This window comes from Hemiscyllium ocellatum, chromosome 18, assembly GCF_020745735.1.
Source record: "Hemiscyllium ocellatum isolate sHemOce1 chromosome 18, sHemOce1.pat.X.cur, whole genome shotgun sequence".
Taxonomy (NCBI): Eukaryota; Metazoa; Chordata; class Chondrichthyes; order Orectolobiformes; family Hemiscylliidae; genus Hemiscyllium; species Hemiscyllium ocellatum.
Window position 1 is genome coordinate 31,081,001 of NC_083418.1, and position 24,342 is coordinate 31,105,342.

The 24,342-nt window shown below is 39.1% G+C and overlaps 1 protein-coding gene across 1 annotated transcript in view; it reads right to left on the reverse strand.

Annotated features, from left to right (window-relative positions):
* The window catches only part of LOC132824173 (sodium/hydrogen exchanger 10-like), a 393,707-nt gene that overhangs the window by 157,598 nt on the left and 211,767 nt on the right, over positions 1 to 24,342 (reverse strand). Inside the window, exon 17 of the mRNA XM_060838455.1 lies at positions 1,356 to 1,504. Within this exon, the coding sequence (XP_060694438.1) occupies positions 1,356 to 1,504 (149 nt within the window). The remainder of the gene's footprint in view (positions 1 to 1,355; positions 1,505 to 24,342) is intronic.

Genomic DNA, 24,342 nt, shown 5'->3' on the forward strand with positions numbered 1-24,342 from the left:
AACTTAAGATAATACCTAAAATGGCTACCTGTGAAGTTAATTACTAAATGTTTACAAAATTGAGTTTATAATATAGAAACAAATGGTCAGAGATTACTAGGACGTTGAATTCAGAAGAAGTTTCCAAGCAAAAGAACAGCTTTTAGAATCCAGTTTGAATCTTTTGGCCGTGAAAACTTTGTTTGTAAATGTCTCTAAGCTATGACAGTTGGCAGAAAATCTCCAAACTGTTATAGTTGGAAAGGAGTAGTCATTTGTCAGAGCTGGAAAGAAGTCTTCAGATCATCACAGTGGTACAAGGAAAAGGGCTGGAAAGAGTCATTTGAGCAAGAACATAAAGTTAGGAGAGGAGTAATGCTTCTCTGGAATTGTGCGACTGTAAAACACATCGCTGGGAAAAGGGTTGAATGTTTCTTTTTGATGTTTATATTGAGATCTTTCTAAATTGTCAGGTAAGTTTTTTTTTCTTTCATATAATAAACTTGAGTGAGCTTGTTTAAAGAACACTACCGGACACATGTGATTATGTTCAATGATCACCATGGTAACCAAAATGTTAAAATGAAATTTATGATCCATCAAACCAGGTGTCAATCTGAGATCTGATTTACCTAGCATTACAATCAGCCAAGATCATAACGATGGAGCTTAAATGGCAAAAAAATTATTTCTTGATGAAAAGCCAAGAGGTATAATTTTGGGTCAGGTAAAGGTATGATGGATGGTAATGCTAAGGGAAACAAAGTTCGGGAAAGATGGAAAACAGTGAAAGCAAAATGTGTGAATTAGGATGGACCCAGTCAAAGACCCTACCAAACATACTGGAGGCAAATTTTTGATTGAAGAAAATAAAGACATCTTGGAAAAACCAGCGTTTTGAGGATTACCTCAAAGGAACCATTTTGTCATAATCATGGATCATTTCCTTGCTTCCCGTTTCAGCATTCTAAAGGGCCGCTATGCAATATATTCATCATTTTACCATTCACACACATTTGCTAGACTCAACTTTTGTTTTTTTTAACTTTCCCAATATTACTTCCTTTGGCTTTTCATCATGTATCAATAGTTTTACCACTTAATCTCCCATACTTCTTACCTATCAGATTTTTTTTCTCTCATTTTACTCTCCTAAATTATTTAAAACATTTTACATTTCTCAAGATCTGAAGAAAAGTTACTCTGTTTAGCTTTTGACAGTTTCAGCTAGATTTACTGAGTATTTCCAGCATTTCTGTTTATGGTCCAGGTTTCCAGAAATTACATTATGCTTCTATAGAGGACGTATTTTAGCCAGTTTATTCTAAAAAAATTAGCTTATGATCTACCATTTTATATCGGTAAGCAATCAGTACCGTTTCTAATTTTAACGCTTCTGCATCATCAAGAAGACCTCCAGCCATTAAAGCATGAATTGTGTCCCGGGCACTGTTAAGCACAGTTCGGACTGCCTGTCTGGTCTTTACTGATATTGCTATCTCTGGGTGGTCACGTTGCAGAAGACCTAAACAAATAACAAAACTATTATTTGCACACAGTTTTACAAAACCTGTAGCCATTAGGAAGGAAGATTTGTATTTATACTGTGTCTTTCATTGTCTCAAGAATGTTGCAAAGCACTTAACAGAACAAAGTACATTTTTATGTAATGTAATGTAGGAAGCATGGCAGCCAGTTGGCACACACAGCAAACTGATGTCTAGGTGATCTTTTCTTTAATGATGTTGGTTGACAGTTAAATATTGGCCAGACAAAGAGAAATAAATGTGTTGTTCAAATAGTCTGAAATAAATTGCACATTGGTTAGCACTGCTGCCTCACAATGCCAGAGACCTGGGTTCAATTCCCGCCTCACGCACATTCTCCCCGTGTCTGCATGAGTTTCCTCCCGATGCTCAGGTTTCCTCCCACAGTTCAAAAACGTGCAGGTTAGGTGAATTGGCCATGCTAAATTGCCCATAGTGTTAGATGTAGGGGAATGGGTCTGGGTAGGTTGCACTTCGGCGGATCGGTGTGGACTTGTTGGGCTGAAGGGCCTGTTTCCACACTGTCAGTAATCTAACCTAAAATTCTGTCATTGAATCTTCTACATCTACCAGATAGACAGGTCTCAGCTTAATATCTTATCCAAAAACAGCATCTGCCTCAATTGTGCATTATAGTGTCAGCTTAGGTTTGTATATTCATGTTTTTGTCGTGAAACTTGCATTCAAAAACCTCCTCCCTCAGAGACAAGAGAACTTACAATTGAGGCATAGCTTACATTATCACATTGGTACATTTTATCTTTCACATTTGGAATGCTATACAGGGAAACTGACAATTCTGCAGCAAAAGAAATCCTTATTAGAGTTAATAAAATGCACTGAACAATAATTTGAAAATTGAATTAGATCAAATTAGAATTGTGATATTTGAAGAGATGGGGTGAAAACAAAATGGCTTCATTTTCTGAAGACAGTGCATGAAAAGGCATTTGCTTTTCTAGAAAACAAACAGAGAATGATGATTTCAGTTAGTCTGAAAGCATCTGTAGAGAGTGAAACAGAGTTAAAATTTCAAGTGTGGTGTGAATCTTCTTCAGGCTCTGAAGACGTCATACTGGCCCCTGAAATGTTAACTCTGTTTCTTTTTCCACAGATTATACTTAACCTGCTGAGTTACTCCAGCATTCTCTATATTCATTTTAGATTTCTAGCATCCACAGTATTTTGATTTTATATAAACTTCTACTTAGTTACATGAAAATGTAGATTAATTATGTAGATTTGATGCATACTTTTTATTAAACTCTCAGTACACTCTTAAAATGTTAAGTTTATTTTTAATGTGACATCTTTATAAGATCACCATTGGAAGTTAATTTGTATCCTTGACTTGCATTGTTTTCACATTAGAAATAAATGGATAACTAACACTACAACTTACAGGCCTTGAAAGATTCAAACCTATTCATGATAAACTCAGAGAATCCTGCCATTCTACTCATGTACTAATACCTTGTACTTTCTCCCCAATAAAACTACCAAACCTTCCTTTTACCACTAACAATAAAATCACCCAGACTTACTGTGTAACAGACCGCAAAAACAGTCACATGGCTCCTTACACTTACCCTAAATTTAACGTACAGTTCCAAATATATCTCGCATGGGATCACAGTATTTCTACACTTTAGAGGATGATAGCTGTTTCTTCACTTGCCTGAAAACTATGTCTTGGCTACATAACCATTTCCAAGGCTGAATCTTTTTTTTAAAAAACAGTTGATGCAAAGGTGCCAGGATGGAGGTCAGGTTATGTTTGAACTTTCCAAAATAATTCATCAGCCCAAGGCAAAACCTTCGATACAGATGGGAGAGCTGGGGGTACCTTTGATCACTCACTTTATTTTCCAATGGGTGTAATCCTGTCTTGTCACCTCTGTAGCACAACTAGATTACTTGGGATGCCTGGAAGACATCTTTCCTTTCTAAGGCATACACCTGACTGGGAGAAATGTCTAAGCACTATGTCCAAGTTTTCTAAGTGCTCCTTATTTGTGTTCCCTGTTATTAGCATGTCATCTTAAATGGCGATCTGGGGTAGACCTTTTAAAATGTTCTCCGTCTTCCACTAAAAAATTGCACTCGCTTACAATACTCAAAATGGCAGTCTCATAAATTGGTACCAATTGTAACATACTTCAAGGAATCCTCATCTAACCACCATTACAAGTGCGCATGGCTCATGACCAGTTTCATGAAGGACAGCAAACACGCCTCCGCTGCCAGCTTTACATACAAATTCTCTATGTGAGTGATTGGTATTTATCCAGCTGCGAATGGCAAACCGACCAGTCAGATTTCACAATTGGTACGACTGGTGCTGCACATTCTGTAAACTGGAAGGTTCGCTGCACACTCCATAAACGGGACTGGTTTGATGATTACTTTGTTTTCCAGCCTCCTGATTTCAGCTGTAATTAAATGGGGTTGGCAGGCCTTGCAGAATTGTTGAATTGCTTCCTGGTCAACATGCAAGGTACCTTAGATAGTCCTTAGATCTTACTGATAGACTTATGGACATTTAATTAGGACTCCACTCTGGCAGCCATTTTCTAATTGAGAAATGTTGAGCCAATCTAGGTGAATCTTTCTCAACTAATTTTGCCCCATCAAGCTTAGACCTGAGCTTTTTACTTCAATCTGCGGTAATTAAACCAGCTGCTTCTCATGAGACCAGAACTGAAGTTGTTTCATTAATTTGTAAATGTTCTTGTATAGGTTTTGAGTCTAGCCAAGGTCTTGCACAAACATAAGGTTGGAGTCCAGTGTAAATTTTGATAAAGACTGATTCTGCAATTATTGAAGTGGTCACGCCAGTATCTACCTCCATTAGAAATGGGTGACCATTTAATCAGACATTTATTTTATCTGTTTCTGATCTGGATGTTGCCAAGAAATTTAACTGCTTTAAACCAGCTATATGTAGACTTTTCAGGATGTGCACTCTCCTGGATACCAGATTCCACAAACTGACAGCAACTACAATGGCTTGCCAGCCCGGATCCTGAAGAACGATTTGACTGTTTAGCTGAGGCTTGGTTTTGTTTTGGGGTTTTGCTGTGGGTTCACCTAGAGTCTCTCTGTTCAGGAGATGTCCTGAGTGAGGCTATGCAATTGCCTTCACTCAAGTGATGTTCCCCAAGGTCAGTTGGACTGGTGAGGGTGTCCACTTCCTTCGGAATACCCTGCAACCCATATATCCATTTGCTCAGTTTCCAATGATAAAACCAGCTGTAATGCCTGGTTGAGCCCAGTTGTGATTCAGCTAGTTGGCACTTTTGCATGGTTAAATTATTAATCCCACATAGCAAATAGTCTCTCAGCACCTCATTAAGGGTTAAAACAAAGTCACATGCCTCTGCTGGTCATTTTAACCTTGTCAAAAATTCCGATATGGATTCCCCTGGTCCTCGAATTGCCAAGTAAAACCTATAACATCTCAGTATTAGGGGAGACTTTGGGTCATAATATTCCATAATTAAATCTGTCAAGTCTTGGAAGGTTTTGATATCTGATGCTGAATGGAAAGCTAGGGTCCTAATAACCGAAAAGGTGGGCTCACAATCTGTCGGGAGAATTACTCATTGCTTCTCATCTGCCCCATTCTAATTTGCCCAAAAAAAAAATTCTTTCCACTTTCTGGGCCCAGTCTTCGATGGCAGGATCAAACAATTCAAGCTTTCCAAATAACAACGCTATCCCAGAAATACCTACTCCAATTCAAAGGTGACTGCTGTGAGCAAACTACTTCAGGAGCATGCTTTTATTTCATCGTCACTGAAATTCTCCAGAGGCCAGTTTCTTGTTACCAAATCACTCTTTATTTACACATGGAGAGTCCATGACACTGATTCAGCTCCCTCAGAATCAGCGCTCGGTGTGAACAGGATGTCTGACATTCCTATTCTCATATGTCAGCTAGGGTTCCCTGAATGGATCAGATTAATAGCTCCCATCAGGGAACTCAAATTCTATGACGTTCACCTAGCTGACTTTGTGAAAATCACTACAAAGTCATTATAATTCCATAATTAGGGGGGCATTTAGTATCCAATGCAAGCCGGAACAGGAGTCCTGGATGGCGTGTTGCCTGCTCAATGCCAGGCTGCAGAACATCTCCAACCAGCTTAAAGGATATTGGAGTGGGAGGGGGTGGATCCAGTTGTTGTGGTCCACAGTGGAACTAACAACATGGCCAAAGTGAGGGTGGAGGACATGTTTGGGGATTATCAAGTACTAGGTACGAAATTCAAGTACAGGTCCTCAAGGGTCATAATCTCCAGATTTCTACTTGAGCCATGTGCCAATTGGCATAGGGATAAGAAAATTAGGGAAATAAACACAAAGCGAAGCTGTTGGTGGGGAAAGAGGGATTCCATTTCATGGGACATTGGCATCGGTTTTGGAAGCGGGGGGGGGGGGGGAGATCTGTACCAATGGGATGGTCCCCACCTGAACTGATCTGGAACCAGTGTTCTAGCAAAGACAATAAATAGGGTGGTCAGTAGGACGTTAAACTTCTGAGTCAGGAGAAAGAAAAGCGAAAGTGATTAGGAGTATGGGAGTTAAATGGAAAGATAAGCAGCAGGATGTCATGTGTGCAGGTGAGTTTAAGCTCGAGGCAGATTAAGAATAAAGCAAAAAAAGGATAACTTAGGACATCTTACGGTTTCAAACATCTCTAATAAGAAAGTTAGCATTAAGGCACTTTACCTGAATGCTCTTCGTACTTGTAATAAAATAGATGAATTAATGGCACAGCCCATGGTGAATGGTTATGATGTGGTAGGCATCACAGAGACATGGTTTCAGGAGGTCAGGACAGGCAGTTAAACATCCAAGGATTTACAACTTTTCGAAAAGACAGGGAGGTGGGCAGAGGGGGCAGGATTGCTTTATTAGTTAAGAATAAATTTAAATCAATGGCAGTGAATGACATAGGGTCAGATGATATGGAGTCTGTGTCGGTGAAGTTGAGGAACCACAAAGGCAAAAAAACCATAATGGAAGTAATGTACAGACCTCCTAACAGTGGTCAGGACCAGAGGTGCAAGATGTATAGGGAAATAGATAGAATATGTCAATATGGCAAGGTCATGGTGATCATTGGAGACTTCAAATGCAGGTGGAGTGGGTGAATAATGTTGCTGGTGGATCCAAAGAAAGGGAATTTGTGGAATGCTTACAGGATGGCGTTTTGGAACAGCTTGTGATGGAGCCCACAGGGAGCAGGCTGTTCTGGACTTAGTGCTATGTGATGAGTCATAGTGTATAAAAGATCTTAAAGTAACAGAATACTTAGGAGGCAGCAATCTTAACATGGTAGAGTTCAGTCTGTAGTTTGAAAGAGAGAAGACAATATCAGATGTAATGGTGTTACAGTTAAACGAAGGTAATTACAGGGGCATGAGAGAGGAACTGACAAAAATCGACTGGAAGCAGAGCCTAGCAGGGAAGACGGTAGAGCAACAATGGCAGGAGTTTCTGGGTATAATTGAGGACACAGTACAGAGGTTCATCCCAAAGAAAAGAAAGATTATCTGGAAGGGGAATCAGACAGCCAGAGCAACAAAGGAAGTCAGGAAATGTATCAAAGAAGAAGAGTCTATAAAGTGGCCAAGAGCTCTGGGAAATCAGGAGATTGGGAAGGCTACAAAAACAGAGGAGACAAAGAGAGAAATCAGGAAGGAGAGTATCAAGTTGGAATATTGTGTGTAATTCTGGTCTCCTTCCTATCTGAAACTTTAAAGGGTTCAGAAAACATTTATAAGGATGTTGCCAGGGTTGGAGGATTTGAGCTACAGGGAGAGGCTTAATAGGCTGGGGCTGTTTTCCCTGGAGCTTTGGAGGCTGAGGGATGACCTTATAGAGTTTACAAAATTATGAGGGGCACGGATAAGATAAATAGACAAAGTCTTTTCCTTGGGACCGGGGAGTCCAGAACTAGAGGGTATAGGTTTAGGTTGAGACGGGAAAGATATAAAAGAGACCTAAGGGGCAACTTTTTCACAGAGGGTGGTACGTGTATGGAATGAGCTGCCAGAGGACGTGGTGGAGGCTGGTACGATTGCAACATTTAAGAGGCATTTGGATGGGTATATAAATAGGAAGGGTTTGGAGGGATATGGGCCAGGTGAGGGCAGGTGGGACTAGATTGGGTTGGGATATCTGGTCGGCATGGGCAGGTTGGACCAAAGGGTCTGTTTCCATGCTGTACATCTCTATGACTCTAAGTATGAAGGTAGGCTAGCCAGTAATATTAGAAATGATAATAAGAGTTTCTTTCAATACATAAGAAACAAACAAGAGGCAAAAGTAGACATTGGGCCGCTCCAAATTGATGCTGGAAGGCTAGAGATAAGGAAATAGCTGAAGAACTTAATAAATATTTTGCGTCAGTCTTCACAGTGGAAGACATTAGTAACATCCCAACAATTAAGGAGAGTCAAAGGGTAGAGTTGAGTATGGTAGCCATTACAAAAGAGAAAGTGTGAGAAAAGCTAAAAGGTTTAAAAATTGATAATTCTCCTGGCCCTGATGGGCTGCATCCTAGAGTTCTGAGGGAGGTGGCTGAGGAAATAGTGGAGGCATGCGTTGTGATCTTTCAGAAGTTACTGAAGTCAGGAAAAGTCCCAGATGATTGGAAAATCACTGTTGTAAAACCCTTGCTCAAGAAAGGATCAAGACAAATGATGTAAAATTATAGGTCTATCAGCCTCACCTCAGTTCCAGAATCCATCGTTAAGGTTGAGATTTCTAAATTCTTGGAAGTGCAGGGTCAGATCAGAACAAGTCAGCCTGGATTTAGTAAGGGTAGGTTGTGCCTGACAAACCTGTTAGAATTGTTTGAAGAGGTAACAAGTAGTTGAGATCAGGGAAACCTAGTGGATGTATCTATACTTCCAAAATGCCTTTGATAAGGTGCCTCACAGGAGGCTGCTGAGTAAGGTGAGAGCCTTTGGTGTTCGAGGTGAGTTACTGTCATGGATTGAGGATTGGCTGTCTGACAGAAGGCAGAGAGTTGGGATAATAAGTTCTTTTTTGGAATGGCAATCAATGGCAAGTGGTGTCCCACAGGATTTAGTCTTGGGGCCACAGCTGTTCACTGTATATATTAATGATCTGGATGAAGGGACTGGGGGCATTCTGGTGAAGTTTGCCGATGGTACGAAGTTAGGTGGACAAGCAGGTAGCACTGAGGAGGTGGGAAGGCTGCAGAAAGATTTAGACACTTTAGGGGAGCGGTCCAGGAAATGCTTGATGAAATTCAACGTGAGCAAATGCAAGGTCTTGCACTTTGGAAAAAAGAATACAAGTATGGATTATTTTCTAAACGGCAAGAAAATTCATAAAGCCAAAGTACAAAGAGATCTGGAAGTGCTAGTCCAGGATTCTCTAAAGGTTAACTTGCAGGTTGAGTCCGTGATTAAGAAAGTGAATATAATGTTGTCACTTATCTCAAGAGGGTTGGAATATAAAAGCAGCAATGTGCTTCTGAGACTTTATAAAGCTCTAGTTAGGCCCTATTTGGAATACTGTGTCCAATTTTGAGTCCCACACCTCAGGAAGGACATATTGGGACTGGAGCATGCCCAGCGGAGAATCACACAGATGATCCCTGGAATGGCTGAGGATCCTGGGTTTGTATTCATTAGAGTTTAGAAGGTTGAGGAGAAATCTAATAAACTTACAAGATAATGCATGGTTTAAAAAGGATGGACACTGAGAAATTGTTTCCTTTAGGCGGGGAGACTAGGACCCATGGGAACAACCTTAAAATTACAGGGGGTCAATTTAGAACGGAAATGAGGAGACATTTCTTCAGCCAGAGAGTGGTGGGTCTGTGGAATTCATTGCCACAGAGCACAATGGAGGCCAGAGTATTAAATGTCTTCAAGGCAGAGATTCAAGGAATTAAGGGCTATGGGGAGAGTGCGGGTAAGTAGAATTGAAATGCCCATCAGAGCTGAAAATGTGTTGCTGGAAGAGCACAGCAGGTCAGGCAGCATCCAAGGAACAGGAGATTCGACATTTCGGGCATAAGCCCTTCTAAGGGCTTATGCCCGAAATGTCAAATCTCCTGCTCCTTGGATGCTGCCTGACCTGCTGCGCTTTTCCAGCAACACATTTTCAGCTCTGATCTCCAGCATCTGCAGTCCTCACTTTCTCCTTGAAATGCCTATCAGCCATGATTAAATGGCGGAGTGGATCAATGGGCCGAATGGCCTTACTTTCACTCCTATGTCTTATGGTCTTATTACATCCTTCATATTTACATACTTAACATCAACTTTGAAAGTTGCAGACTTCAGTGTTGGTGGTGCTTTGACCAACCTCCATGAGTGTTTATGTATTCAGTACTCATCCTTTTAACACTGTTAAGTATTGCTTTTCTGAATGGTTGCTGATCCTTCTCATTCCTCTTCTCAGAAAGTTCAAAATTTCCACTGGTTTTCTTATTTAATGTTTTCAAATCTTTATTATTTCTCACTGTAATCCTACAGTCTGTTCCAACTATATATAATCTTGTTTGTGGTGTTTTTGCTGTAACCATTGTTTCTCTTTGTTGATCTCTTAGCCATATTCTTCCTCTTGTCTGTAGTTTTGACATTCATGTTCTCTATCTTTTACTGAAGTTGTCCCTTTGCTTCTCCTCACATTGTTTCAATCAATTGTGGCCACTGTCAGCAATGTTGGCTATAACTTCTGACACAGAGATGGAAGTTATGATCTCAATCTCCTCACCATCAGTGATTCTGATGGCAATAATCCATTACATAGTGTTGGAAATTGATAACTTAATAGGGTTAGGTTTAAATTCTATTCATCACTAATTCTTCTATCACTTGCACTTAGTGGCCAGCTTCCCAATTTGCTTGAAGAGAGATGAATTCGTAACATGAATGAAATCATATCCATGTGTGAAACACTGACTCTGCTGATTTGCACACTATCGACCATAGTCTAAAACTTCAAACTCTAGATTCTGTAGTTCCTGTATTACTGCCTTTGCTGCAATTCTACCAGGTCTTGATGAGATCACATCTGGAGTACTGTGTGCAATTTTGGTCCCCTTATGTGAAGATGTTGTAGCAATGGAATGCAATGAAGGTGTACTGGACTGATTTTTGGGATGGTAGCTCTGCATAAGAAGACAGGCTAGATCATGGACTGTAATCAGTAAACTTCAGAAGAATGGATGGGGGTGGAGAACCAAGGATCACAGTTTAAGGTTTGACGATAAGCCATTTAGAACTGAGATGAGATGTAATTTCTTCACTCAGACTGCTGAACCTGTTGAATTTTCTGCCACAGAGAGTGGTTGATACCAAAACATTGAATATTTTCAAGGAGTTAGATGTAGCTTTTCGGGCTATAGGGATCAAAGGATTGGATGTCAGCATGAACATAGTGAATGGCAAAGCATGCTCAAAGGGTCAAAAGGCCCACTCCTGCTATGTTTTTATACTGTGCAGCTGGTTGACTTCAATTTACCTTGATGAATGGTTTGTAAAGGTGAAGAAGGTCTTCCCTTTGAATGTGAATAAATCCATACACAAGTGGTCTCACGTCCTTGGTGGAAAAGATGAAACTAAGTTTACTGAATATGAGATGTGATTCTGTATAAAGTGATAGGGACCAAAAGATTGTTTTTCATGCTCTCACATGACACTTCATACATCCTTTTGGAAAAATCTGAAGTTCACGAGTTCTTGTTATCACTAATATTTCATTGAAGATGAGCAAGTTGTCAATGAATGAGGTGTTTGCACTGGTATTTTGAAAAGGTCACACATGGGAAACTGATAAAGAAGCTAAAAGCATATGAGATCTAGGGTAACTTACCAAGTTGAATCAAATTTTGGCTTATTGGCATGATACGGAAGGTGGCGGTGGAAGGCTTTTTGTGTGACTGGAGTCCAATAATGCAGTGATGTACTACAGGAATCAGTGTTGGGACTCTTATTGCTTGTGATATACATAAACAATGTAGATCAGAATGTGGGTTGGGGGGAGAGGGGTAATACATAAGTTTGTGGATGACACAAAAATTAACCAGACAGCTGATACTGAGAAGCAAAGTCTTAGGTTACAGGAGGATATAAATGGATTAGTCAGATTGGTCGATCCGTGACACATGGTATGCAACATTTGCGAAATGTGAAATGATGCACTTTGGAAGACGTATCATGACAAAGATGTAAAGGTGAAGTTGCCCATAGTCTTACCAGACCACAGGGCCACTCTCTTATTACTAACTGGTGGTTTAACCTGAGGGTCACACATCTCAGATATGGGAACAGATTGAGCAACAAAACTCCTCAATGTTAGGTTCCCAGACCCTTCCCTAATCGCTGTAATGGTCTGTGGGGCACTTCTCTTTCTGGCAAGGTATGCTAAGTATTTGCCTGGCTTGTCACCAGCTTTAAGAATTACAGCTTAATTATGCTTTGCAAAAGCCAGCTCCTTCTTTGCTGTCTGCGTGAGCACAGAATTTAGTGTAGACTGCAGTGCCGTAATCCTCTGTAGTTTGACCAACGAGGGTCTGTCAAAATAGGCCTTCTCAGTTGCCTTCAACCGTCCTTCAAGGAGACGTTGCTCACTCTTCTGCCGCTTCCTACTTGTGGGATATGAAATAACTAACCCTCTGGCATAAGCTTTGGCAGTTTCCCAGAGAACAGATGAGCTATCAACCGAGCCTATGTTGATGTCTAGGAATGCCGAAATTCCCGAGAGAAATACTCCACAAACTTGCTGTCCATAAGGATAAAGGGGTCCATTCACCAGTGCCTTGAATCCACTGTAACATCCTTAATTTTAACCATGGGGTACACTGGAGCATGATCAGAGATGGCAATATTACCAATCATACAGGATGCCACCAGATCCAGGGTTACCGCAGGGGTCAGAAAAAAAATCAATCCTCGTGTGACATCTATGCGGATTGGAGAAAAACATGAAATCCCTACCTGTAGGGTGGAGACACTTCCAGACGTACACCAACCCTAATTCCCATATAAACCCAATAACTGTTTAGTTCGTGCCGAGGTATTAAGGGACCTTTAGGCAACCTGTCTCCCCCGAAAATGATGTGCCAAGACTTGAGACTTATCAGTTTAGAAAAAGTATCCACCAAGAATTTAAGAGGATGAGCTGGGGGACAATAAATATTAAAATGCCACATTCTTCTCCATTTATCAAGGCTTTAAGAATTACAAACCTCCTGTATGTGTCTTTAACACATTCCAACAATTTAAATGAGAGATTTTTCCTTATCAATATAGCCACTCCCCTACTTCTGGTATTAAATGATGAAAATAAACTCGGTCAAAGCCATTCTGTTGTAATTTCAGATGCTCATTGTCATCCAAATGTGTCTCCTGTAACAAAGCAATATCCACCTTCTCCTTTCTAAGACTCAAGAGTACCTTCTTCCTCTTAATTGGTGAGTGACTTCCCTTGATATTCCAGGTACACCATTTAATCAAATCATTAGCCATAATCTTCTGCAATTACATTTAAATTCCAGAGAGGAAGAACCTGAACCACAAATTGCTGAGCTTTAGTGTTGCATGGTCCACCAAATATAAAAACTATATAAACTAAAACCACTACATTTAACAAACATACAAAATTATTCAAAATAAAAAAACAACAAAAACCAGAAAACAAACCAACATATAAAGCGCCAATAGCGCTGAGTAGGGGAACTCATCCCCTGCCCGGAGGGGGCAACTACCCGTCCTGAACTGCCCATAAATAGGCATTGAACCATCTTCACTTCTCCCAGCTAGAGCCGCATCGCAAGCACAAGCTAAAAAGAATAAACATCCCATAGAATAGCAATATGAATAAAAAAAAATCTTCTATTTAAAAAAAGGGAATAATTACCACACCCATCCTTTGGTATGTCCTAACTTAGAAATTTAAAATGTACATCTTAACCACCGCCAGACATATTTTGAACCAAATTATTATCAATAGAGGGAAAAAAAGGGGAAAAAACAAAGCTCCAACCGTATTTCCTCCATTTCTTTTACAGAATGACAAACGCATACCAATCAACAATATTTATACATACTACAATTGTTTAAATTAGGTTAGTTTGTCCACAAAGTCTCTTGCCTTCTCTGATGTGTCAAAGAGATGCATGGATCCATCTAAGGTGATCCGAAGCACTGCCAGTTTGTCTCATGCTGCAGAGCATAATATCTCAGGGAGTACTGAATCTCAAGCTCCTTCAGTCTTCTCTTGACACCATCATACGATTTTTGTTTCTGGATCACCGCCGCTGAAAAGTCCTGGAAAAACATGATCTTAGACCCCTTGTAAATTAGGGCCTTTGGATCCTTCCCCTGGAGTCTGGAAGCCTCCATGACTCTCTCCTGATCCTGGTAATGATGGAGCCGCACCAGGAAAGGATGGGGGCGTTGACCCAGACCCGACCTCCGTGCTGCAATCCGGTGAGCCCTCTCTATCTTCAATCCTCTCACGCCAGTCTCCAAGTCAAGGAATTTCGGAAGCCAATTTTCAACAAATTCTGCAGGCCACTCACGTTCCTTATCCTCAGGCAGACCGATGATCCAAATGCTTTTTCTCCTGCCCCTGTTTTCAAGATCATCCACTTGGTCATGCAAATTACGAACCTGCGAATTCAGGACTTGGATCTGTTCCTTGATTGAACTGGCATCAGCTTCCACCACTGTGACCCTGTGCTCCACCTCATCCGTCCTCTTCTCCAGGTCTCCCAGCTGCTGCTCATGCATCTGCAGCATGAGAGAAACTGGAGCCAGTTTCTCTTCAATCTGTTTCCCCAACATCTTGCGAAATTTCGAGAGCTGATTCACCAGGTCCTGGAGAGTAATCGGCTCCGAGGCTGCTGCAGGCTGAGCTGCAGACGCGGCCTCAGATGCTCCTCCTCCCTTTTTTGGCATTCCTGGACAGCTGAAAATATAGGTGTCAATTTTTAAATGTTTCTTGGGGCTCCACAATCTTTCCAATGCCCCCCAAAATCCTGATGACCTGGGTTGGGTGGGTTAAAGGACTGTCCTGCTCCTGCTGCGATGTGAAGCTCTGCAGTGTGATCTTCTCAGATCGCCACCATCTTAGATCCCCCCGATATGTGATTATTAACTTTGACCAATTTTGGTGTCAATTGCAAACTTACTAACCATGCTTCTGGGTTTTGCATCCAAGTTGTTTATATTAATGACAAATAAAAGTAGACCCTATGCCGATCCCTAGGGTACCCCGCTGGTCACAGGCCTCCAGTCACTCTGCATTACAAAACAGCCATCCAACCAACTGCACTAACCAATCCCACATTACTAAGGAGTATTCAATCAATGGAAGAACACTAGGAATCTCAGAGGAACAGAAGGATCTTGTGGTGGTTGTCCATAGATCCCTTAATGTGGCTGGACAGGTGAATAGTGTACTGAAGGAGGAATATGGGATGCTTGCCTTTATCAGTCAAGGGATAAATATAAGAGCAAAGATGCAGTGTTAGAGTTGTATAAACTTTTGTTAGGCTGCAGCATGACTACTGTGCAGAGTTCTGGCCATCACACTATAAGAAATTTGTGATTGCACTGGAGACGATGAACAGAAGATTCACCAGGATGTTGCTTGGGATTAAGCATTTCAGCTATGAAGAGAGGCTAGATAAGCTTGGATTGTCTTCTTTGGTGCAGAGAAGGTTGGGGGGGGGGGATTCTGATAGAGATGTATAAGATTATGCGGTGCATGGATAGAATAGATAGAAAACAGCTGTTCTTCTTAGTTGAAGGGTCATGAATAAGTGGGCACACTTTTAGTTGGTTTAGAGGGGAATTGAGGAAAGGCTTTTTCACACAGAGGGTGGTGAGTGTCTGAAATGCATTGCCTTAAAAGGTGATTCAGGCATGTGACTTTATAATCTTTAAAAACTACTGAAAGAACATTTGAATTGTCATAACATTCAAGGCTATGAGTCTAGTATACGTAATAGTGTAATCTTGGCATACAGACTCGATGGGACAAAGAGTCTCTTCTGTACTATATGATTCTGCTTGTACAGTATTGGATTGTTAGGTATATAGTCTGGCTACCCTTCCAGCAATATTCCTAAATTTGGTTACATTTTTCATTCCATTCTTGTGCCTCTTGCTTTCTCATTTTAGTAATTGGTAAGTGTTTGGGAACTTCTGCCTAATCAGCCTCAATCTCTTCAATATAGTCGGAATATTTTTGCTCTGGTCTTTTCAATGCTATCTTTGAGAGTGTGCTTACTGTTCATTTGATATTTCAGATTGTATATATTTAGAAGTTGAGGTATACATACTAATAGCCAATGTGAACTTTGGATGGCATTTTGGCAATTTATTTATTTTGTTAAGAGCAGTGATCATTGACCTGTAATAGGTTTTGATGTTGATGTATAACCCCATCACATAAATTGAAGTATTTTCACATGCCCTCATTAATGGTGAAGATTCTACATCAATTGTTCTGTTCTATCCCTATTAGTGATGTAGTTGCAAAATGGGCTGCTCTACACTTTGTCTTCTTGCACCTAAAAGGGTATTGCACTCCAAACCTTTTTGAAAATACATCAGCTGCTATGATAGTCGGTAAATGTGAATCAAAGTATGCTAAAAACTTCTGAAGTAATCTAGTGTTGGTTAATATTGCTGAAAGCTTTTACCTGGTTGATGTTCAAGAATAATTGTGGACCCACAATAAATTAGAAATTTATCCACTTGTTCCACCATCCTATGAAGTCTTTGATGTTCTATGATGTTCAAAGATAGTGGGAGATTTTCTAATTACCTTTTTTTTTGATCAACTATAATTTCAGTAGTTTTGAATGCACAGACTTGTCATTCAGAGTTAGATCTGAATTCTGAAGGACTTGCATCACTGTTCTAACTGTTTGGACATGTTGTTCTCTTGTAAATTTACAGATTTGTATGTCTTGCACCATCAGTATCTTCTATTGTGTTTGACCTTGTTCTCAAACATTTCTGAGTAAATATGATTCAAAATGATAAAATAATTAAACAATAATGCCAAAAAGTATTTAAATTTCTGATGTCTTCATGCCAAAATCAGTTAGTATCCAGTTTTGTGAATAGGGTACACTTGGCTAGTTTTGGTAAATTTTCATCGAAAGGGTGAACCTCAGCATTATTTGACTGAATTAAACCACAGAGATTCTTATACAACTATTTGGTTTCAGCACTGTAACCAAACCTGACATCATTTTGTTGACATTGTAGGTGGTGAAATCATTCTTTGCAGTGAGAGTCTCTATTTCTTAACTTTATCTGAGCCATTTTTCTCAGCTTGTAGAAGATTGGTTTGGCATCACCTTGCAGGTAATGCAATACTCCGACTTATCATTTTCAATCTTGAGAACAAATTTGACAACTCACTTTGAAATTTATTTACTTGCTCTGTATTTGCAATCTTATCAATATTACAGGTTAATCACAGCAATAAGCTAGTCTTTCTACCTAACTGAGATTCCAATACTTCCCTTCCCTTATACGAGAGCTTTGCCAGTGAATTAACCTTTTACTTTTAATTATATCCATCCGGATTTTTCACTTTTGTAAAGGATGGTCACAATTTATTTTTAAATCATTTAAGTTAATCAGATAACATCAGTCCTGTTCTGAATTTAAACTTTATGGGATATCCATTCCGTCGCATTTTGACACGTTTTGATTTTTTTCAGAATTGTTGATGTCTCCCAAAAAAGTTTTTTTTCTGGTGTTGCGGTTTTTCATACAAATGTGAGATGCCATATTAATGGTTAATAAACTTCCAGGTTCTTTTCTTAAATGTATCTAACTCTGTTTGGCAAGTATTATGTGGGCTAACATATAGAAAATCACAAACAGATGAGCTCTGTACCTGATAAGCCTTTTCCTCCAATTTTCCCTAGATCTAAAATGGTTCCTTGATTGCCTGGAGCTCTTCTAGGTGTGGTAGTTTAAATTTTATGCTCCCTTTGAGAGTGGGAGCTGTTCCTGCATTTACTGCAGGGTCTGTCACATTGTTGATTGCTTCTGGACTTTCATCATTGCTGTCTGATCTCTGGGTTCGTTTTCCAACTGTCTGCTGCTCCTGCAGTGCCAGTGACATCCCGGTAAGTTTAAACAAAATCTATTTTCATGTAGACCATGATATCCGGAGAAACATAAAGACTAAGAGCAGGTATAGGCCATTCAACTTTTGAGCATGCTCTATTATTCAATTTGATCACGGTTGATCACCCAACCCAGTACCCTGTTCCTGCTTTCTCAACTGTTGGCATGGGTAATTCTTTTTCTCTTTTCAGAGCCCGTATGTTTTGTTGTATGTTTGCTGCTGAACCAGAAATGCTGCTAGAACTCGCGGAACTTGATTTATGTGTGCAATGTCAGACAAAGTGCCATGGTGTGTCCTGAGGAAAGGGAGAAACATTCATTTAAAGACAGATGGGGTTTTCTTGCATGATTATATTCTTTAAAGTTCATTAAATATGTATGCACAGGTAAAATTCCAAATTTTATTGTCAGATAGCAAGTTCAGGCTCCTGCCAGGACCATCCATACTCCAACTTCTGGGTGTTACATTTAAAAGGCTACTGAACAGCATTTCACTCACTGCAACTGAGGACCATCAGTGGAGTTTGTACTTGGTCCCCAGTCAAGCTTGGAGATGGCAAAGAGGCAGGAGATAACTCCAAACTTTAATAACCAACATTCCTTATAAGCAGCATGGCTGCTTCAAAATTCTGCACACGATGTTTGGGGCACTCCGTTCCAGATCCCAAAGTTTGCTGCTACTTGTGGCAATTAAGTTGTGTGCACAAGCACTCGAGGGGAGTAAGTGTTTTCTGCACAGCTCATGAGAGTCCTTATTTTCTTTTAGAACAACATGTTCAGAGGTGTTATTACACACTTCTACAGTAGGCTGGACTTGAACCTGGGCCTCCTTGCTCAGCAATAGGGACACCATCACTGTCATAAGTGTCCCATGAAGAATCTTTATTAATTATACTTGGTGAATTAATATAAGCATTTCTATCATGCAATAAATTACCTTGTTATCTAAGACATATGTCTCTTCTGTTTAGTCTCATCAGTGGTCTATCATATACCTAGACAGGCCTGAGACTCTGCATTGTGGAAGAAAGAATGACAGTGAAGTACCCAAACCAGAACATCATCCACTGGCAGCAAAAGTAGCATCTGATAATGCAAAAAGATAAATCCCAACTCATGACAAAGAAGTCAAGGAATAAGAGAAACTGGACCCAGATACCTGTTGACAGCAGCAAGATTATCACTAACTTCTTCCAAATCAGGACTATTCCATATGGGATAAAACACTTCCCTCAAACAATATTCAGCTAATCTGTACAATTTAAAAATATTCTTCCTGTTTGTCATCCAGTGGGAATTTTAGAGGAAAACTGTTTCTCATTTTTGTTTTTCCCATACATCTGCTGCAAGGTGATAATGTAGAACAATCATAATCTTAAGTTAAAAGTCCATCTATTCAAGTTAGATTAATTGTAAACATGCATAGGTATATTCATTTTTCATTGCTAGTTTAGGGCAAACCCCCTTAGATCAATCAGGAGTTATTAACACACTAGCATTTAGTACAATTCAAGTGTCTTGTCACACTCAGTGTACTCTATCACTATATTTCAATCAGTGAACATTTGAAATAATGGAATTTAATCTACATCACAATGAAAAAAATGAGTAAGCGTGGCTGCTTTAATCACAGGACCATTAGATGTACGATTAATGATAGAAACCTTGTTTTGAGAAAAGACAACAATATTTCCTATAATTAAAAGTAAAAATTATATTGGCGAAGTTTATATCTGTAAAATTTTGGAAAACTATCACGTTTTTTGATTAATACATTTATTTGTAAAATTCTGATTATGACAGCCATGATTGGTGTTCAGAATTCATTATTAGCCAATTCGTACCACTCACCATGAGGGATCATGCTGTATAGCTGCTACTAGTTATAATGTTCACAGCAGTTTGGCAGGTCTGATTACATTTGGTGTTTCACATATGTTCTGAGCTCAAATGGTCTCTGACCTGCTTGGAGGAAAATGTGCTCAAAGAGTCCCATTTTATCTATGTAACCAGCTCATTTGTCCAGCTTTAATGGACAAAAATAGCTCAATTACGAAACTAGGCCTTATTACTGCGGTATGTGCCACATCTGTGCTTCGTAGTGATAGTACAATAGCACAGTTCCATTTAGTGCTATTATCTAACTTCAATCTCAGTTCCCTCAGATCTAATTGTTAGCTTTTAGCAATCAGTACCCTACTTTCTATGTTAGGTGGTTAGAGATTATTATTTTAAAAGCTGCAAAATGCACTTTTTTTAACATTGCTGAACTAGCTACTGAAGTAATAGATGAACTAAGTGAATAAAAATATGTTTCAAATTGAGCAATAATCTAACAGTCTGACAGTTAAATTGTGGTCTGAAAATCGAATCCTACATGTACTTTTATCTTATTAGAGAAATCAAAGCAACAAGGTTTCAAAAGCCGAAAGATTCTAACACCAACAAAATAATTAAGCCTCCATGTTGGTTGTAGTTGTTGAATTGGGCTCTTTTATGAAGTATTTCTATCCATGTGTGATGTTCATTTTATTAAAAGCCAATATTTATAACCTAATTTCTTAATGTACTAATGGCATAAATAGAGAAAAAAGATTGTTCAAATAGTTTTCATTATTTTCCCTTTGTAAATACAACATTCAAACAAAAACAAGTTACAAAAGAATTTTAAAATGTCATAAAAAGTTTATTTGCATCAAGATACAACTTGAGCCTAGAACCCTTTGCCCAGTTTAAGTCCCACCTAACCCAGAGGTGTGTCAATAACATGTCCAAGCAGGTTTTAAAAATAACTACAAAGATTTAAATTATTCAGATTGGATGTACCAATTGGAAGAAGGGGCTGGAGAACTGGGTAAATGGGTTTGTTTTTGCTAAATTTGTAAAAACCTGCAATGTCTTGGTGGCAAAAATGTTTGTGACACCAAGGCTGTCATGCAAATCCATGTAACTATGATATGCCATTTTTTCTAACTGTACACACTGTACATGAATTGTACATGAAACTGATCAGTGGAGGTAAAGCATATTCTTATACGAATCAATCAAACCAGTGAACCATCAAAAATGATATTTAATAGGCTCTATCAGGTGACACAAATCTGCACAACTGGATTCCATACTTGGAACTTCCAGGCCATTCTACTCTCTGGAATCTGGTGTTAGTATACCAAACAAGCTCTGCTGTTCTTTCTCATGCTAGTTTAGGCACTAATGACCCGGATTGTAGCCTTTGCAGTAGATAGGAACTTGCTCATACACAAGAAAGTTACCGTTAAACATCCTGTCACTATTGTTGGCTGAAGAGAACAGGAACAGAGGAAAGGTCGAAGGTCATTTAGTTAGAGTCTACTTCACCAGAAAATGTCAAGGCTGGCCTGCAACCTAACTCCACATACTCACCTATGCTCCATAGACCTTAATACCTTTGGTTAACAGAATTTATTCATCTCAGATTTAAAATTAATAATGGATGTAGAATCAATTCTCATTTGAAGAAGATAGTTTCAAACTTCTACCATCCTTTAAATGTTTTGTAAATTCACTTCTCAAAGATTGGTTGCATTTTTTTTGACAATACCTCAAACCCTAGACCTCAGTTCCTCTCTATCTCCGTATAACAATAAAATTATAATCAAGTTTAGCCTTTTACCTTCTAAGTTCCAGGCAGCAAATTTTAGTCTGTGCAATATCTCTTCATATTTTGACCCTTGGGGTCAAGGCATCATGCTAAGAAATCATTGTTGCTCTCTATACCCAGATAATATTCTGTTTCTATGGTGTAGGGTTTAGAACAGCTCATGGTAGTCCAAGTATGATCTAATCAAGATTTTCAACAGCTGAGACATGTTCATTAACTCTCTACCTATAAAGGTCACCCTTACATTTGAGTGTTTTCTGTACCTACTCATTGCATTCCATAGAGTCATAGAGATGTACAGCATGGAAACAGACCTTTCGGTCCAACCCGTCCATACCGAACAGATATCCCAACCCAATCTAGTCCCACCTACCAGCACCCAGCCCATATCCCTCCAAACCCTTCCTATTCATATACCCATCCAAATGCCTCTTAAATGTTGCATTAATAATTACAAACAATACTTACGACCCCAATATTGATCCTAGTAGGGCAATATACTAACTTCAGTAAATGCCAATCAGCCATTCTGTCTTGCCTCTTTCAAATATCTTTGACTTCATCAAATGCCTTCTGGTACCCCAAATAAATAACATTCATATAAGTCCTCGATCTATTTATTCAAATATGGATGATGTTGTAACAATGGAAATTAATAATGAGTTACAACCAGAAGGCCTACTCTCTTTTGTATTTATCTACAAAGATCAATGTAAGTGTAGTCCGAACCACTCACCCGTTGCATTCGTCCAGTAGATGTTATGACTACCATTGTCATCCATCTTAACTCATCCAGGAACATTTCCCATCTGCTTTATACTTTATTCTTTCCAATTAAAAAAAAAGAGTTGTTTTGGACAAAGTTAAAATAATGTGATTCTCCATGCAGTGCTCAGAGAAGGCAGCAGGAATTACATTTTCTGAAATTGCAGAACCATTCTATTTCACACCTCAACACACCTCAACAGGTCAAATTCCCTTCTGAAGTAGTGAATTATGACTTCTCTCTAAAATAGTATAGTTTTATTTTGCAAGGTTCGTGAAGATTTGTAGCTCAGGTTGAGGTTTAGGGTGTAGGTTTGCTCGCTGAGCTGTAGGTTTGATATCCAGACATTTTATTACCTGGCTAGGTAACATCATCAGTGGCGACCTCCAAGTAAAACGAAGCTGTTGTCTCTTGCTTTCTATTTATATCTTTCTCCTGGATGGGGTTCCTGGGTTTTTTTTGGAGTTTTACTTTCTGACAAGTAGGTTGCGTATATGCCAATGGCCTCCTCACCCCCAATGCTTTATTTTGGAAGCATATATGTGAAATAGGCTTCTTTATCCAATTCACAATCAGCATGCCTAATCAAAGCTAGTTAAGCTTTTTATCATGATATCTTTACTTATTATGGTTTTTATAATTCTTCAGTAGTATCCATTTTGTTAGTATGATAAGATCAAATAATAAATATGCTACAACCTAAAGCAGGGTTCTTCTAAGTGCTTCTACAGCAGGTAGAACAAGACTTTTTGAGCTAGTCTATGAAATTATCTGCTTATACAACACCTGAATTTATATGCACCAAAAGAATCCAAACTTTAAAACAAATTAAATCAAATACCTTTATTCTGTGCAAAAAATTGCATTATGACACATCTTTCTCTAACTTAGGCAGTCTGGTGGAATGTGCGCATTTATGGCATATAAAATCCATGCTGAGCTTAATAAATTATACATTTTAGGAAGAAAATTTGCAATATTCAAAAATGACCAGAATTCTGGGGGGCTCCAGGAGTGCAGGGACCTGAACATATATGTGGACAAGTTGTTGAAACTGAAGAAGGCATTTAGTATCCTGGGCTTTACAAGTAAAAGTTAACAAGTACAAAAAAAGTTATGCTGACCCTTTTCATGACATTAGGCCGCTACTATTGATATGTCCTGTTCTAGACACTGCATTTTCAGAAAGATGCGTAGGTTTTGGAGAAAATGCAGAGAAAATTGAGAATGATTTTGGGAATGAGAAATCTCAGTTATAAAAATAGATTAGCAAAGCCAGGGCTGTTCTTTATAACATAGTGAAGAGGAGATTTGATAGAGTTCCTCAAAATCCTAAAGAATCTGAACAGACTTGAACAGAAAAACTTCTCCCAGCATGGTGGAGTTGAGAACCAGAGGACACTGATTTAAGGTGAATGGCAAAAGAATCAGACACAATATGAGCAAAAACCCTTTTTTGAATATCAACATGTGTTTGAATTCTGAAATGCACTGCCTGAGAATGTATGGAGCCAGATTCAATTCTTGCTTTCAAAAAAAAGTTGGATGATTATCTAAAAAGAACAACTTTGCATGGTCACAGAGAATAGTTGTAGCATGATACAAGCTCGGTTGCTCTTGCAAGAGCCAGTAAGAACAGGATAAGCCAAATAGATTCTTTTTTGTAAGTGTTCTGTGATTTAATGACAGACAGGAGGAGTCTGAACAATGTTTAACAAGACGAACTTGCAGTATATGTCTACAGATCCATGAAGGTAGCAAGACATGGATAAATAAAAAGCCAAGAAGGAATACTTAATGTCTTCCTTTAGTGGCAGATGATTCATGTATAAGAGCAGGGAAGTTATGTTAAAACTGAACAAACTACCGATTAGTTGTTGTTAGTGTTACAGAAAGATTGTGATCGGGCTGAAAATAGTTCAGAGAAGATTTACAAAGCTTTTATCATAGGTAGATACAGTTATGAGGATTGATTAGATGGTTTGGATTTTGATTCTTTGGAAGAGAACAAGCTGAGGGAGAATAAAATAATGTGATTTTATTTTAAATTGTGAGGTGGCAGTATTAAAGATGAGTTAAGGAAGAAGGATTCTATCAGGAGGTCATGGTAATCTGGAGCTCACAGGAATAGCAAAAACTCTCATCACATGAAAAATTACCTAGATATGCATTTGGAGTTGGTAACATACTGGACTGGAAGGTGATTTTTGATTGAATGCCTCGTAATTACGTAGGCAAACACCACGGGTCAAA